At 50.1% G+C, this 18,036-nt stretch overlaps 1 protein-coding gene across 1 annotated transcript in view; it reads left to right on the top strand.

Moving 5' to 3' along the window:
* RSRC1 (arginine and serine rich coiled-coil 1) overlaps positions 1 to 18,036 on the top strand; it is a 174,574-nt gene that overhangs the window by 137,941 nt on the left and 18,597 nt on the right. Inside the window, exons 7-8 of the mRNA XM_075418409.1 lie at positions 2,461 to 2,529; positions 8,526 to 8,654. Of these exons, the coding sequence (XP_075274524.1) occupies positions 2,461 to 2,529; positions 8,526 to 8,654 (198 nt within the window). The remainder of the gene's footprint in view (positions 1 to 2,460; positions 2,530 to 8,525; positions 8,655 to 18,036) is intronic.

The following is an 18,036-nucleotide window of genomic DNA, read 5'->3' as shown; positions in this document are numbered from 1 at the left end:
CTCCAGCTCCCCGGATCAATTCAACTTTTCAATTCAGACTTTTGCTGAAGCGACTTCTTTGGAGCAGCAGCTGTCCGTCCTCCCCGGCTTCGGAAAGCGCGTTGCAGGAGAGCTGGCTTCTCCTCCAGATACCAGGTCCTGGAAGTGCTTTGGAGCGTAGGTGGCCAGCGTCTGTTCTTGCCCACCCTAAAACACGGGGTGAGGGCACGGGAGTCAGGAGCAGAGAGGGGCTCTTACCCTTGGAATAAGTTGTAACGATCTTTTAATGTTGTTTCTTCGCAACTCGATTTGATCCAAATAAATTTCGGGTTTTAATGATGCTTTCCCAGTGAATAATGACAGAGAATTCCAACTCTTTTAGGAGAATTGTTAGCATTAAATTCTTAAAGCAACACATGGCTTTGGTGAGTTCTGGTGGCCGTAACGGACCATGCCCTGTGACCTCAGAGACCTGCAGCTCGGTAGATTTATGGGGTAAGTTAAATTGTTGGTAACGAGCAATTCTGTGTAGGGAATTGTTCTCGCAATACTTCCTAAATTGCTGCGTTGTCCGTATAATTAACCAGGACTTGAAAGGACAGCTCTGTTCCTGCGAGCAGAAGTTCGAACTATAGTTACAAGGGTTGGAAATTAGCAATTTAAAGTTAACGAAATTCAGAAATTCAGTCACAGGCCAGAAACATCTTTCTTGTGTGTTTTAGTGGTTTTTGCCTTGGATAACCACTGAGCTATCCAATGAATTGTTCCCGCGCAGAAGCAAAGCGGTGAGGAAGAACAAAGTAGCGCAGCGGAATAGATAAATCACATTTTGGCATGGTAGTTTATTGAATCTAAATTGTGCCCAGTTGGCCCGAGAGCTATATAAGCAATCCATCTTGTGTTGATAATGGAGGTTCTTGAAATCCACCTGATGTTTGCATTATTAAATTTCAGCCTAATGAGCTCTGCTAATAAATATTGAAGACAGTTGTAAGGAGTCGAATGTGAATCTGAGCGGGATAATTTGAAAGAAACATAAGCTGAGCATTTTACATGACTCAAGGGGTATATCTACAATTACACTTATAACCAAAATTGAATTTAAATGGAATTTCTATTATCCTGGTCCTTTTAGCAGGGAAAATAAAGTGTAAATGAAGTAAAAGTCTTTAGAGTTGCTAACGGTTTGTTTTTATTATCTAATTTAATAGATCCTTGTGATGATCTTCACCGGCAGAAAAGTTTTAATATTTCATGACTTTAAATGTAGTCTAAATAGTATAAAAGCGTGTAAATGGAAACAGATGTCTGCGTCACCACTGCCACGCCGCGGTTTAAGCGGCGTGTTGGCAGGAGGTGCAGCTGCTGGCTGCGGGAAGATCCCCCACACCCTGCTCCCGCCCCGCGGTTGGGGTGCAGGAGGCGTTGGCCGAGGCAGCGGGTGGCAGGACGCGGCAGGACCAAGCAACCTGGGGAAGCGCTGGCCCTTTGTGCTGCGGCGTGCGGAGATTTCGTTGCGAGAGGAGGGCTGGGTTCCCTTCTGAACTCTGTTTCTTTTTGGTTCTTTACCTTTTGACGTGGTGATACTTTTTAAAACTTAATATTTCATCAAGTGTAATGCTATTAGAGACTTATCCTCACTTAGTTCACTCATCAGGCAGCAAGATGGCAATAAAAGAGAATGGCTCCTTTGAGACATTAATGCTTTGGAATAAATGATGTGCTAGAACAGAAATTTAATTAATTTACAGAGTATATTGATAGTCCCTTGTTACTGTGCTGTATATTTTTAATCTTCTTTAACATCTGTAGTAAAGTGTTTGAAAACCCCTGCAGTTGAGCAACTAGTAGATAATTAAGTAATAAACGAAGAGGTTTCTAGAGGGAAAAAGATTCTTTTTAAAGAATACTGTCATAAGATGAATAAAGTGCTGCTGCTACAATTTGTAGTGAAGAGAAAATTGTGTGCTACCTAATTTAATACTAAGTAGTAGGTATTTGACTCCTGTTTTAACTGCTGTCTGCCGCTCTGCATCCCTGAAAATATTGTTTTGTTTCTGTTTTATCCTCAAAAGAGGTCTTGTGGATTACTCACTATGGTAGCAAATCTTTTTTTAAATGCACTGCATTGGTTTCTTTATCGTTCGATTTGGGGCCAAGCAGGGTGGGGAGGTCTGTGTTTAAGGAAGAAACCTCTGAAAAGTTCTGCTTAGCAAAAGACGAATGCAGAGATTTGTATTGAACTAATACTGCATGCAAAAATCACTCTCCGTAATGTCCGTAATGCCGTTTGTGCTGCTGTCTTAACTGTGGAAATATCTCTAAAGAAAATACATTGCGAACCAAATTCTTTCTTTCCTGCACATTGACTTCGTTGTAGGACCTACAGAAAGGAATCTGCGATTGGGTTGAAACCCCTGGAAATGTTGTTTGGCCAGATAAATAAACTAATCATAACGCTTGTATTTCTTTTCTTTTTAGCTAAAGCAGATGAAGCGTTAAAGGCAAAAGAGAGAAGTGAAGAGGAAGCAAAGAAACGAAAGGAAGAAGGTAATGCATTTTTTTACTTCAGTACCAAACCGAAATCCGGTGAGCCAGAAACCGATATTTTCACAGGGCCAAGCACCGGTGGGGCCGCGGGATTTTCCCGCACGGGTGGCTGAAGCCGCGACGGCTGCTCCGTTGGTTCCCCACAGCTGGCTGCTCGTGGCCCGCGAGGTGGGCAAGAACCGCCGAACGCGCCGGCAAGTTCAGCCAGATTTTAAAAAATCTTTTGGCTGCCGTCAAAGCAACCTGACGGCTGGAGGCAGAGGTTGATCTTCAGGCCCTGTGCCCAGCCAAGACCCCTGGTTTGTGTGCCGGAGGTCTTGCTTGGTCGGAACAGTGGGCGCAGCCGGGAATTCTGTCCGTCTGCAGTCTGCGTGGTGTCGCGCCGTGAGCTCATCTGTGTCGCTGATCTAATGATCGTGAGCTAATCTTGGTGCGCTGAAAGCTGGCGGGACCTGGGCCGTTCTGCTTTACAAGACGGTAGGTGGAACGTTCATGCGTAGCGCCTGGATATGTAAACCAAATGTATTTTGCCTGTGTGTTGGGGAGTCATTTTCTCTCTCAAGAGGCATTTTCGACAGCATGATGGAGCCCATGCTAACAACCCAAGCAGCTTCAAAGTTCCTCACTTCAGCCGCGATAGACATCCCTGTCTCAGAGCAGATATCTCAGTTCTTCAAATTAAAATGAATCATTTAACTCTCTGACATCTTGTATTTTTTGCATTGACTTAAACATAAAAAAAAATATAGCGAATGTCTTCGCTTCCTTGCAGTGGTTTTACTCCAGAAATAGGTGTTGTCGCACGCTGGGTGCTGCAGCCAACTTTCTCTTCAGCACATTTCATTTAAACGATGATAGGTTTCCAGCTGTCACTGGTACTTAATGCACAAATGTGTTCCTGCTTCTCCCTGCCCCGTGCCTACCTGCCCAGGGCTGCGCGATGTTCACGCCATGTTTTAGCCACCCCATACGCACGACCTTTGTTTGGAGACGATGTAATGTTCTAGGAGATTGTGTATTTTTCAGCCCTGGCCTTTGGATGGATTCATTTACTCTGGAAATCAGTGCTGTGCCCACATAGCAATCGCATTTCGGGTAGGGGCAGGGTGTCGTGTGTGGAGGACGGTGATATGAGGTCAAGCTGCTTAAGGTAGCTTAAAATTTATAGAGAAGAGACTGAAATATTTTTCATTCTCAGTGTGATATGATGATAAAATCATTAGGCTAAACCAAAACAGGAGCAGCTGTGCAAAAGGGAAGAGGGAGTAGGTTGCCTGGGTGCGTAGCAAATGACAGAAGACACCTAACAGGGATGGCAGCGATTGCCATCTCCTCCAGCCTTTCCAAAGCATCATCTTTCTTTCCAGTCTCTCTGATCTTACTGGAAAGTCCCCTTGTGTCTGCCCTCTCTTTTCCTATCTCTGAGCACACCAAGTTGAACTTCAGGGTAAAACCAGGAACTTTAATTTTGCATCTATCGTGCCTTCATCCCTTCTCGTCTCTCCTATACCTTCCAGGTTCCAGAGCCTGATTCTCCGGCTGCACGTGCTGTGTTTAACCCCCGCCCTGCACTGCCATCTTTCTAAGAATCCCACCGGGTTCCTGGTGACAAGATCCCTCCTTACCCTGCTTGGACACCCTCCTTTTCCAGGAATCCTTCCCAACGACCAAGCGGTCTCAAACAGCCGATCTCTGCTTGCTTGCCTTTCCCCAAATTGCTGTTCCAGATCCTGGTCTGGGCTGCTGCAGTCTTTTAGGGCTCCAACAGCGCTGAATTTTATGGAAGTCTTTTACAAATTTATTTCGTTTTGGAACAGGACGTGAGCAAGATTTTTGGATTAGGAAAATACATGGTACCTCTTTCCATGTTGCCATCTTTTCTTAGGCACCGACTTCAGGTGCCGTTTCTTTGGTTGCGATCGAATTTCTCCAATTTTCTTCCTTACGCGGTTTTCCTTTGGCTGGAACTCCAGCCTCAAGAATTTCTGAAGGCAATTTAAAGCTTACTTGCACTTCACATCCAAACAAGCTTCTTTAAATCCTCACGTGTGGATGAGAAAATGAAGCGTACCTTGCAGGTCCGATTCAGCTGGCTGCTCTCCTGCAGGCTTTATACGTCTTTATGCGACTTCCCACCCCCTGTTTGTTTCTAGATTTAGATGTCTTTAATAAGATCCAAACTGTGGGACCTAACAGTGAAGTATGCGAAATAGGTATTTAAAGACTCTAATGTAATCTTTATTAAAAATTCATGCGATTGATTCCCTTCATCTGCTTTTGGTTTTGGTTGGATTTGGTGTTGGTTTTTTTTGTGCAGAAAATAGTTGAAAGAAAAAATTGTTTTGCATCGTCAGGTAAATCCGAGCAACGAGCGTGTCGTGACCGCTCGGAACACCCAGCTCAGAAATCCCCAAATTCGCACACCTCACAGGGGGGACATTCCCACCGCTGCGGCTGCGGTGTAACCCTGCTCTAGCAGCCTTTGGCCGGCTTTGAGGTAACGCTGTGTTCGGCGCTAACCCGCACGCGCCCAGCTGGCTCAGCGTCAGAGGACTGGTTAATCTGGGGGTCAGCTCCGGCTCGTCGCGCGGCCCCAGTAATGACGGGGCTGTGGGGTTACATATACTTACAAATATCTGCAGGGTGGGGGTCAGGAGGACGGGGCCAGACTCTTTCCAGTGGTGCCCAGCGACAGGACAAGGGGCAACGGGCACAAACTGAAGCAGAGGAAGCTCCAGCTGAACACGAGGAAGAACTTCTTCCCTCTGAGGGTGACGGAGCCCTGGCCCAGGCTGCCCAGGGAGGCTGTGGAGTCTCCTTCTCTGGAGATATTCAAGACCCACCTGGACAAGGTCCTCTACAGCCTGCTGTGGGTGACCCTGCTTCGGCAGGGGGTTGGGCTGGGTGACCCACAGAGGTCCCTGCCAACCCCTGTCATGCTGGGATTCTGTGATTCTGGGTTGCTGGCAGAGTCGCTGCTGCCGGCCCTGTGCAGTTCTAGGTACAACGCTCAGGTCTTACCGACTATCTCGTACCCGAAGCCCCTGCTGTGCTCGACAAAAATGAAAAATACCGTGTAATTAACTGTGAAAACTTTGAATGAATCAACTGCTTTTCTTCCTCTGTTTGAGAGAGGCTGGAGGTGTTCACATCGAATAAACTTTTAGTTTAATGATGTTTAAAAAACAGTGAAATGGTTGCTAAGCTTTTTTTTCCCCACTTCAAAGACTGCCGGGCAATCGTTACATCTGAAGGAAACACTTTCTTTTATGTTAATTTTCTAATTGTATTATCTGGGATGATACTTGTTATAACTTGTTATAGTAGTCACATTGCTGCTCCTCCATCCCGCTTCTGCGGGGTGGATTCGGGAGCATCCGCAGAGGAGGATTCCCCTGCCACCCCAGCCCGGTCGCCCACCTTGCGGGGGGGTTCTGAGGGATTAAAGCGACGTCGGGAGCGATGTGGGAGCATCTCGAGTCAAAGCTGCGAACGCAGCTTCACAGAATCACAGCATGGTCGGGGTTGGAAGGGACCTCTGTGGGTCACCCAGCCCAACCCCCTGCCGAAGCAGGGTCACCCAGAGCAGGCTGCACAGCACCGCGTCCAGGCGGGTCTGGAATATCTCCAGAGAAGGAGACTCCACAGCCTCCCTGGGCAGCCTGGGCCAGGGCTCCGTCACCCTCAGAGGGAAGAAGTTCTTCCTCGTGTTCAGCTGGAGCTTCCTCTGCTTCAGTTTGTGCCCGTCGCCCCTTGTCCTGTCACTGGGCACCACTGGAAAGAGTCTGGCCCCGTCCTCCTGACACCCACCCTGCAGATATTTAGAGGCATTTCTAAGGTCCCCTCTCAGCCTTCTCTTCTCCAGGCTGAACAAGCCCAGCTCCCTCAGCCTCTCCTCGTAGGAGAGATGCTCCAGGCCCCTCATCATCCTCGTAGCCTCGTAGCTTTACGGAGAACTGCAGGAGTTGCTGCCCACCGCGTGTCCTGTGGGCCGGGCAGGGAGCCGCAGGTGGCTCGACGCCTGTGAAGCCCACGGGGTTCACCTAAGCTGCGGCAGGAGCACATGAATCTCTCGGCGTAGCCCTTGACACGGACAGCTGGCTATGAAAGAGGTCTCGTCGCCCGTAGGACAGGAATCCAGGGCACGCAAAGCAAAAAAAGTCCCAGGTTTGGAATGACAGTGCTTCAGGGCTGCGCTGCCCTGGTGCAGCCCAGCGTTACCATTCTGCAGAGACTTTGCAACGTATCTAATACAGTGTCCGGAACACTTGCAAAATAAAATATATATTATAATATATAATGCATATTATGATATATAATATAATATATATTACAATATAACCCTATTATATTATTTTATATATATATATATAGTAATATAAATTACCACGGCGCTGTATTCAGAATGTAACGCTTCGGGAATGGGTGTAGAAATGTAATAATATGTATATTATCATATAACCCTCTACTTTGTCTTGTGGATACAGCAAGCAGAGTGGGTTTGCATAAATAGAATAAGATTGGGACTTGATTTAGAAATCTATCTATGATGACTTTCCATAGGGAGCAGACACCAAAGAGCCATCTGTGCCTTTAAAAAGATTTCCTGGCACTAAAAAAGCATCACAACATAACATTTCATGTATATATATGTATTAAAAAAATGTAATAATCTGTAACTCCCTGAATTATCTAGCCTAGCAAAAAGAAAAAAAACAGCACCTATATGTTCCTAATGCTCTGCTCTCCTAGCACCTGGGGGCCCAGTGATGGGAATTTGCTCTTCTGGAATCACAGAATCATAGAATAAATAGAATATTAGAATAGAATAGAATAGAATAGAATAGAATAGAATAGAATAGAATAGAATAGAATAGAATAGAATAGAATATCTCAATAGCAAAGGGCTGCTCGTGAGATCGGGGCTCGGACCGCGGCTGGTTCGCCCTCTTTGCAGTACAGCTTCCATCCGCTGTGCTTAGCCTTTCGGTAGCTTTCTAGGAGGATTAGGTGGAACAAGAGTCTGTGAATATCTTCTTAGTAAAGGAGTTAGAAGTCTAGGAACTCAGATTAATAATCTGTTTCTCTGTTCCTGTGCAGTTGCGTTCTTGCGGGAGAAGCCGTCTCTGTCTTGTGATGGCTCCAGATGGCCCAAAGTTCAAGTGATCTCTTCTCTGACTTGTCTGCAAGATGGCACTCGAAATCCTTTTAATTCTCCTTCTGATCATTTCAATGAACTGTGGATGGGGAGAGCTCCTCTTTTCTGCCGTAGTGCTTGGAAAGGCCCGAGGTAGAAGTTCCTTCAGATGCTTTTGTTTCTCCTCACTTCTTCCTGAGCAATCGCTCTACTTGTCAGTAGAGCCCGCCGCTGTATCCACCACTTCTCCCAGTTTGGTGTCATCAGCAAACTTGCTGAGGGTACATTCTAACTCTTCATCCAGGTCACTGATGAAGAAGTTGAACAAAGCTGGGCCCAGTACTGACCGCTGGGGGACACCACTTGTTACCGGCCTCCAACTAGACTCAGCGCCGCTGATGACAACCCTCTGAGTTCTGCCATTCAGCCAGTTCTCAGTCCACCTCTATCAATTGTTTGATTGGGTTTTTTGGGGGTTTTTTGTGGGTTTTTTTGTTTTTCAATTCACACAGCTATTTTATTATGTGCCTGATGGCTCCTGGTGATTCCCTGCCTGCTGCCCCGAGCCCTTCTGGCCGGAACGCCGCTGCTGAGATTGCGCAGGTCCCGTAAGGAGCGTCCGGTTGCGGAAGCTGCCCTGTGTTTTGGCCGTCGTGGCCTGACGAACCGCACTCTGCCTGCTCCTCTGCAGACGAGAGCGTTCGTCTAACATATCCACAGATCCGTCAAGAAATTGTTGTAAACCATTTTCGACGGTAATTTAAAAAAATCCCTAAAAATTCTAAATTTGGGGGTTTTTAAAAAAAATTTGAATTCTCCAATATTCTCCAGGTGATGTTGTTAAAAATATCTCTCCCAGAGGAAGTTTCTGAGCCGCCGGCCTGCGCGGGCAGCAGGTTCCTCCCCCGTTACTCCGGAGCTGAGCATCCTCGCCGCGGTGAGCCAAGCCGACGGGGCAGCCGCAGCGACTGCTCCTCAGCCCGCGCAGGTGGGTTCCTCGCCCCCCCCACCCGATCGCGACGGTCTCGTGACATTACTTTTATTGTCACTTGATTCGGGCGTGAGATTAGATGTTGGATGCTACACATAATCTGCTCGGAAATCAAATCCCGCGACCTCCAGGCAGCGCGGTGCCCACTCCCGCGGCGTTGCTGCTCGGTGTGCAGCGCGTCCCCGCCATGAATACAAATCGGGGACAAATGAGGAGCTGCAGACAGCTGACTCGAGCTCCCGTTTAGAGACGGGGGGCTTGTGCCGTTTTAAGTGTTTTAATTACCAGAGTCCCCGTAGCCGCTTGAAGGACACACAGAAAAATGATTTTTTTTTTCTTTTGGTGACAAAAAAGCAAAGAAAGGCAGAAAAAGGCTCCCTCCGTCTCAGCTGAATTTCTCAGTCGGATTGCATTTGCACTTCCATTGGAGCTATGCTAATTTGCCGCATGAAATTAGGTCTATTAATAAAAACCACGCTACTTTTACAAGCGTATTTTCAACGGAGGGCTTTTTCTGCTTTGTTTACTTGTTTTTTGGGGCTGCCTGGAAAAACACGTCAGAATCTGGAGGGCGTTTTACCGTCAAGCTCGACTCTTGCTCCGGGCTTGGCACGCCGACCGCAGAGCTGCTGGGACGGGCAGCGTCGGGAGCTGAGATAACGCGGATGCGTCGGCTTGCGTGACGGTGAGCTTTTGGGATCGTTTCTCGTGAGATTTCGGGGTTGTTCTTCTGAACTCCGTCCGTCGGTGAACCGCCACGATGGCGGGCGATGTCCGGGTGCCTTTATCCCGGAATCCGCGTTTTCTGTTCCTGGGGTTGAATTGATTAGTGCTGCCTACCCGGTGAGCAGTCAGACATTTTTATGTACTCTGGGGAAATAAATTTGGCAGCAAATCAGCATGAGTAGATTTAATTATCGCTGGGAGACCTTTCCCTTTTCTGGCTTAGTGATCCCGAAACTCTGTGTGTTTCCCTGAAATCCGTGTGGACGCTAAGCTTCGCTTCCCAATTTGTTCCCCCGCGCAGTGATAAGCCAAGCAATTACTGGTTTATTGATTTTTCATCGTGGCAAATTTAAAGTTGATTTTTTCCTGAAAAGGCAGGGGTGATTAAGTGTTTCCCCGCGGTTTAGTACAAGAGAGCGGTGTGGCAGAATCTAATATCCCAAGGTCAACCTCTGCAGGCAGATAATACGGTCTCTTGGCCGCATGTTAAGGAGAGAAATCAGGGCTACAAATGTGAGAGGATATACGTGGAGACAGTTTAATTTGCTCCGTTTATATGAATGAGTCACGTGGCGCGTGCTTGGAAAACACCGCTGTGCGTAGGCTCGGCGGCGAAGCCCACGTGGGCCGGGGGGGACGAGGGAGCAGGAGCAGGAGCGGCGTGGGAGCGTGTAGTCCTGGCAGGGAACAGACCCTGAAATGGAGGAACAGAACAGATCTCCGAGGCGTTCTTCCCAGCGCTCGCCAAGGTGTGCGTGCTGCCACCGCGGCACCGCTGGCGTTAGCGAGGAGGTTAAACCCTCCGAAGATGATGGGGTTTGTATCTGAGGCGTTCTCGCAGCCATCCTGGTAGGGAACGCGTCTCCAGTGCGTGAGGTGCTACTGGAGAGAGCCCAGCGGAGGACTACAAGGATGATGAGGGGACTGGAGCATCTCTCCTACGAGGAGAGGCTGAGGGAGCTGGGCTTGTTCAGCCTGAAGAAGAGAAGGCTGAGGGGTCCTTATCAATGCCTCTAAATATCTGCAGGGTGGGGGTCAGGAGGACGGGGCCAGACTCTTTCCAGTGGTGCCCAGCGACAGGACAAGGGGCAATGGGCACAAACTGAAGCAGAGGAAGTTCCAGCTGAACATGAGGAAGAACTTCTTCCCTCTGAGGGTGACGGAGCCCTGGCCCAGGCTGCCCAGGGAGGCTGTGGAGTCTCCTTCTCTGGAGATATTCCAGACCCGCCTGGACGCGGTGCTGTGCAGCCTGCTCTGGGTGACCCTGCTTGGGCAGGGGGTTGGGCTGGGTGTCCTTTCCAACCCCGACCATCCTGTGATGCTGTGATTTACCTTTCAGGGCAGGCTTTGGCACATGTGGATTAATAGGATTTAAATCAGAGCAGGAAAACTGTGCTTCATGCAACTGATCAAATGCCTCGCTGCAGGCTAAATGGACTTTTAAAACAATATTTTTTATGGATTTAATTAAATTAGCGTATATGTGCACACAGTAAGTGATGTTAAAGTATCTTTTCTCCTGTCTTTGTAGTTCGTATCGAACAGTTATGTAAATCTAGTTTAAATTTTTTTAAAAAGAAGATAACTTGCACATACTTAAGTTGTCATTTTGATCAGTTAGGGAAGAATCTCAACGCTTCCCCAGCGATCTTCTGCCATTTAACACAGAACTGCGGAGGGCAGCATCACTGTGGGGTTGCCATGAAGGCGTCACAGAGAAATTAAACGGGTAGAGGTAGAACTAATCGATGGAAAATGTAGGAAATGTGTTTTATAGAAAGGTGATGGGTTCAAGCTGTGATATTTGAATCTGGATTTTCAGCACCTCAGAGTTGGGATTTGGTTTGGCTGAATCATTACAGAATCATAGAATAGAATCATAGGATGGTTTGGGTTGGAAGGGGCCTTGAAGATCATCTGGTTCAAACCCCCTGCCATGAGCAGGGACATCTTCCACCAGCCCAGGTTGCTCAGAGCTCCATTCAACCTGGCCTTGAACCCTGCCAGGGAGGGGGCAGCCACAGCTTCTCTGGGCAGCCTGGGCCAGGGCCTCACCACCCCCATGGGGAAGAATTTCTTCCTCACATCTGATCTAAATCTGCCCTCTTTTAGTTTAGAGCCGTTCCCCCTTGTCCTATCACTGCACCCCTTTGTGAAAAGCCCCTCTCCACCCTTCCTGTAGCCCCTCCAGGCACTGGCAGCTGCTCTAAGGTCACCCCGGAGCCTTCTCTTCTCCAGGCTGAACAGCCCCAGCTCCCTCAGCCTGTCCTTGGAGGAGAGGTGCTCCAGCCCTCGGATCATCTCCGTGGCCTCCTCTGGCCCCGCTCCAACACATCCATGTCCTTCCTATGTTGGGGGCTCCAGAGCTGGACGCAGGACTCCGGGTGGGGTCTGACGAGAGCGGAGTCAAGGGGCAGAATCCCCTCCCTCGCCCTGCTGGCCTCGCTGCTCTGGATGCAGCCCAGGGCACGGTTGGCTTTCTGGGCTGCCAGCGCACGTTGCCAGCTCATGTTGAGCTTATATTTGTCATTAAACCAGCTTAAATTTATCATTAAACCAGTATGGATCCGTGTCCTGAATCTGCCCCGTACATTGCATGGTATTGGAGCTACGCTTGTGATCTGGAAGCCTCTTGTTCCACCATTTCAGCTTCTACCAGTGGTATTGATAGAAACTGAGAAGAAGAGGAAATTCAGATAACTCCCTTTTTACTAAATAGCGTGAATAAAATGCTGTTTTACTCAGTAAGTTTAATGAGACATGGAAAGCATCAGAAAATTTGCCTCTGCCGTGCCTTCTGCGTACGTGTGCTGCGCGGTGTTGCGCCAGCGTGATGCCGTTAGCGCCGAGATCGGGATCTCCCACCAGAAACCCTCCGCAGACTGACGGAGCGGCAAGGCGGGCTCCGCTCTTCCCCCCGCGCCGCCGTGCTGAGCGAGCGGGAGGGATCCGTCCCGGCGCCTCGGCGAAAGCCGCTCCGGGGGCGGCCGAGGACTTGGAGCCTGGGTGGAGTTGGGGGGATCACAGAAGAAAAGTTGCTATGTACAAGAAAGCCTGGAAGACTCCATTTTGAGAAGATCCCGTAATTATAAATTCTGCACATATCCCAAAATATACGCTGTATTTTTTTTTACACTCATCTTCAACCTGCTGGACAAGAGTTCTCGCGCAGTCGAACCAGCAGTTTGTCCACGAGAAAGCATCCATTTTACTCAGCACTCCCGTTAGTAGCAACTAGAAGGCTGTACCTCGGTGTAAGTGATCTTAGAAACACAGGTCGGAGCTGCTGCCAAGAGATTTGATTGCAGGAGGCCGGGCCCCGTAGCTGCAATAGGTTGAAGTGCTTTGCTCTGTGGTACGGAAATATATTGGGATGCCCCTAAGTTCGTTGGTTATTGCCTTGGGTCGTGGTTTGCGTCCAGTAAATTTTATTGAGGTTCATTGTTGTGGCAATAAGCTGAACTCCGTCTGTTAAGTCTCCAAATTGTTTAGTATGGATAATATATTTTGTATAGACAATATATTTAGTATAGACAATATATTTAGTATAGATAATATATTTAGTATTGATAATAAATTTAGTAGCGATAGTTAATTTAGTATAGATATTTTGTATAGATAAGAAATTTAGTATAGATAATAAATTTAGTATACATAATATATTTAGTATAGATAATATATTTAGTATAGATATGTCAGTTATTTTTTTTTTTTACTGCCTCATCAAAATTGTCATTTCAGACCTTTCCAGCCTTGCCCTCAGAATGGCAGGCTTTAAGCAAAGTGTGGGTCCCGGCCGCTCCACCCTTCGGGTCCCCCGGGTGCGAGCGGTGCTTCATTAGTCGGTTGCAGACACCTGGTGCTGCGCTGCCCGTCCCGGGGGGACGCTTCAGCATCTGGCGCGCACTGTGATCTGCTTCCATGTGCGTTTAATCTGTTTATTGGCATTTTATAATTAAAAGTAAGCAGGAACAAATCAAGGATAATACAGACAATGTGAAGTTTTGTGCGGTTGCAGCGGCATAGTGCGGCATATTAGGAAAAGCATCCAAATAATAATAATAAAAGAAGTGAAAGATAAAACCGCAGCGCGAATCGTGGCGTCTTTACTGGCCGCTCTCCCTGGCCGTACTCTTCCTCGGCAGGGTGGGTGATCAGAAGGGGGATCGATACACCCCCGCCGATAATGGTGACTCGAGTAGTCGATTCCAGGCTTTTCATTAAAGCTTCTGTAATGAATAATCACTTTTTAATGTGTTTCTTAAATTTCTGACCCCGTTGTGCCTGCCCGTCGTCTCCTGCCTCTTCACATTTCGTCCCTCGCGAGCGCCGGTGCGGGGGGTCCTGCCCCGGTGCCTGAGGTCGGACTGGGCGGCCGTTGGAGGGCCCTTCCAACCCAACCCAACCCGTGCCACAGTTCCACCATTTTCCCCTGCGGCAGAGTGGACTGGGACGCTCCACTGACCGGCCTTGGAGGAGTCTGCCAGTCAGCGTGACCTGGGCAGGCTGGAGAGTTGGGCAGAGAGGAACCTGATGAGGTTTGACAAAGGCAAGTGCAGGGTCCTGCACCTGGGGAGGAACAACCCCATGCACCAGTACAGGCTGGGGCTGACCTGCTGGAGAGCAGCTCTGTGGAGAGGGACCTGGGTGTCCTGGTGGCCGACAGGTTGACCATGAGCCAGTTTATGTGCCCTGGCTGCCAAGAAGGCCAATGGGATCCTGGGGTGCATCAAGAGGAGTGTGGCCAGCAGGTCGAGGGAGGTTCTCCTCCCCCTCTGCTCTGCCCTGGGGAGGCCCCATCTGCAGTGCTGTGTCCAGTTCTGGGCTCCCCAGTTCAAGAAAGATGAGGAGCTGTGGAAGAGAGTCCAGCGGAGGGCTACGAGGATGAGGAGGGGACTGGAGCATCTCTCCTACGAGGAGAGGCTGAGGGAGCTGGGCTTGTTCAGCCTGGAGAAGAGAAGGCTAAGGGGTCCTTATCAATGCCTATAAATATCTGCAGGGAGGACGGGGCCAGACTCTGTTCAGTGGTGCCCAGCGACAGGACAAGGGGCAATGGGCACAAACTGAAGCAGAGGAAGTTCCGTCTGAACACGAGGAAGAACTTCTTCCCTCTGAGGGTGACGGAGCCCTGGCCCAGGCTGCCCAGGGAGGCTGTGGAGTCTCCTTCTCTGGAGATATTCCAGCCCCGCCTGGACGTGGTGCTGTGCAGCCTGCTCTGGGTGACCCTGCTTGGGCAGGGGGTTGGGCTGGGTGACCCACAGAGGGCCCTGCCAACCCCTAATGTTCTGTGATTCTGTGATTCTGAGTCGGGGACTCTCACCACCTCCATTTTGGCGTGCGCACGTGGCTGCAGTAGCTTGGAGTCGGAATGCTTTGGTTGGACGCAGCATGGTCTTCATGAGCACTTCACCTAAAAAAAAATATATATATTTATGTTTTCATAGCACCAGCAAAGTTCCCCCAAGAGTAGCTCGGAAGGTCTACAGCAGCACATGGCTTTATCGGCAAAATTTGGCTGGGAAGGAAAAGAAAATGCTCTCGCTCTTAAGAAGTGTGTTTTCTTGAATAATTTTGAGTTGGGAACCATTAAGGTAGTGAAGCGGCACGTTCTTCTGGTCATCGCCAGGGCGAGGTTTATTCACGTGTGTTCTCATAGCGCTGGCCTCGTGGTGTTACCGTTTGTGTTTCTTTCTGCGCACGGAGTGAGAGGGACTGGGAATGTTAATTCCCTCCGGAGAGCCCGGTTCCAGTGGCTGCACTGGGCACGCCGGTCCGTTTGCAGCCCGGTGACGGGGCCAGGTGTTTCTGTGAGGTGTTTCCTCAGGAGGCACAGCGGCTGTGCTGTCAAAGCATGTGAAAATAACCAGCGTTCTCCAGTTTGTGCGGAATGAAATGATTTAGAGAAAAAACTTTGTGCTGCTAATGTCACGCTCCTCCGAGCTCATGCGTAACCCGAAGCAGAGAAAAAATCCAGGGGGATTAAACAGGGAATAAATAAAGAGGGAAATCGCCTCTGGATCTCTCTGGCAGAGCTGAGTTTCCAGTTCAGGCATTTCACAGCGCAGAGCCAAGCCCCACCGGTAAAATCAGACACGAGTTTTAGATGAAGGGCATCACGTATGTGGCGTGACAGCATTTCAATCCAAAGCTGGCATCCATAAAGCTTCACATCGTCAGTGAGCTGGTAAGCTAAGGGCAGGGGAAGCGGAATCCCGTGTGGGATGGCACCGCGTCGCGCTGGCAGCGTGATGGGCGTCCTTCGGAGGCAGAAACGCCTCTGCCGGAGGGGCAGAGCGGGGGGCACACAGTGGGGATGCGGAGGAGGGAGAAGGAGATTTGGGGCGGTTTGGCACTACGAGCTGGTGAAGGTTGAGCAGCGTCTGGGGTAAAAACATCTCCTGGTCAATGGTCGCTGGCTGGTGGCAGGGCTGGAGCAGGGCAGAGGCGTGGAGAGAGGCGTTCGTCTGAAGGATTGCTTCAGTTCCCAGCCTGACCCCGGGTAAGGACACAGCCCCAGGCCGGCAGCCCGCACACTCCTACAAAGCAACAGCTGGAGTTTTTTAAAATACTTTAAGCATTAAGTGTAAAAAAAACATTAGGAGGGGTTTAGGAAAAAAACTGGGACAGGTTGATTTATCACATCATTTTGAGAGCATTTCAATCAGTTCTTGCTGAGGTGGGTAGGCTGGGCTGGTGGGGTGTCTGTGGGGCCAGGGGTGTCTGTGGGGCTGGTGGGGTGTCTGTGGGGCTGGGGGTGTCTGTGGGGCTGGTGGGGTGTCCGTGGGGCCAGGGGTGTCTGTGGGGCTGGTGGGGTGTCTGTGGGGCCAGGGGTGTCTGTGGGGCTGGTGGGGTGTCTGTGGGGCCAGGGGTGTCTGTGGGGCTGGCAGGGTGTCTGTGGGGCTGGGGGTGTCTGTGGGGCTGGCGGGGTGTCTGTGGGGCTGGGGGTGTCCGTGGAGCTGGGCGTGTCTGTGGGACCAGCGGGGTGTCCATGGGGTGAGGAGTGTCTGTGGGGCTGGGGGTGTCCATGGGGTGAGGGGTGTCCATGGGGCTGGGTGTGTCCATGGGGCTGTCTGAGTGTCCGTGGGGCTGGCGGGGTGTCCGTGGGGCTGGGAGTGTCCATGAGGTTGGCAGGGTGTCTATGGGGCTGGGGGTGTCCATGGGGCTGGCAGGGTGTCCGTGGGGCTGGCTGAGTGTCCATGAGGCTGGCAGGGTGTCCGTGGGGCTGGGAGTGTCCGTGGGGCTGGCAGGGTGTCCGTGGGGCTGGGAGTGTCCGTGGGGCTGGCAGGGTGTCCGTGGGGCTGGTGGGGTGTCCGTGAGGCTGGAGGTGTCCGTAGGGCTGGCAGGTTGTCTGTGGGGCTGGGGCTGTCCATGGGGCTGGTGGGGTGTCCGTGGGGCTGCGGGTGTCCATGGGGCTGGCAGGGTGTCCGTGGGGCCGGGGGTGTCCATGAGCTTCCCCAAGCTGTGCCCCGGGGGCAGCGGGACGGGCAAGGACCACGTCCACCCCTTCACGTGGCATCTCCACCTGCTGACGGGCTGACCAAGCCTGGTTGTTCCAACTCAAGCACAATCTGGAGCCGTTAGGAATGTCGCTGCAGTGATTTAATTAGACAAAGATTATGAGGGGTGGTGTGCATTCATTGGAACCTGACCAGTTTATCACAAGCATCGAATTCTTGCAGGCTCTGGGGTTTCTTGGGAGGGGGGAGGAAGTGAGGAAGAGAAAACTGCTCTTAAAATACGACGTGTTGCAAAAATTCCGTGTTTGCTGGCGAAACCCCGTGCCCCTGGGTGTTTGTGGGCTTTGCTAAGGCTGCCGTTTGCGTTGTGCTTTTCAAATGTTGTTTACTGGGTTTCCGGCTGCAGGTTGCTGCTGTAACGTGCGGTTCTGAGGATGGAGTTGTAGAGGGAATAAAGTGAACACAACCGCTGGAGCGGCCGCTGGTCGGGAAGCCCACGCGAGCCGTTCAGTGCCGTTTGCCAGCTGAGGTGGTGGAAAAATGAGGAGAGCGGTGATACAGGGCTCATGCTCAGGAGCAGTCCCCGGCATCTCCCGCTAGGAAACATTAGGTGCTGCGGTGAGTTCCTTCGCGAGGTGGCCAGTCTGTCCTCGAAATGTCCTGGATGCCTTCTGCCCACTTGGTGCCTGGGTTTACGTGAAAAATGTGAACAGGAATGGAAGTTTCATGAGCAGAAAATAGGGTTGTGGGAGGGTTGGACTAGATGACCCACAGAGGTCCCTTCCAACCCCTGCCATTCTGTGATTCTGTGAAACAGCCTTTGACGGTGAATGCTTCCCAAAGGCATGCTGTGATTCAGGCAGGCTCTTCCAGATCTGTTTTTCACGTTTGCACTCTGCAGAGCAAAGTTCTAGAGGAAAACGTTAAAAAAAAAGTATTATTTCCTTTCCTTAGATTGATTTAAATTAACATGGAGTGCTCTGACCATCAGCAAGATGTCCAACTTGCAAATCTCTGTCTCAATTTAAAGCGTTTATCCTCGGTGGTTACAGAAATGGCAAAGAAAATGGCAAGAAACCGTGGTTTTTTTAATGGTAAATGTGGTATATTTTAGTGTTCGCCAGTGTCGCACGGTCATGGTGGGGCTGGGAGCGTGTTTCCCGGATTTCTTGCCGCCGTTGGTGCACAGGCATGTC

Source organism: Opisthocomus hoazin, chromosome 4, assembly GCF_030867145.1.
Source record: "Opisthocomus hoazin isolate bOpiHoa1 chromosome 4, bOpiHoa1.hap1, whole genome shotgun sequence".
Lineage (NCBI taxonomy): Eukaryota > Metazoa > Chordata > Aves > Opisthocomiformes > Opisthocomidae > Opisthocomus > Opisthocomus hoazin.
Note: the sequence above shows the minus strand (reverse complement) of the source record. Positions and strands in the feature narration are given on the sequence as shown.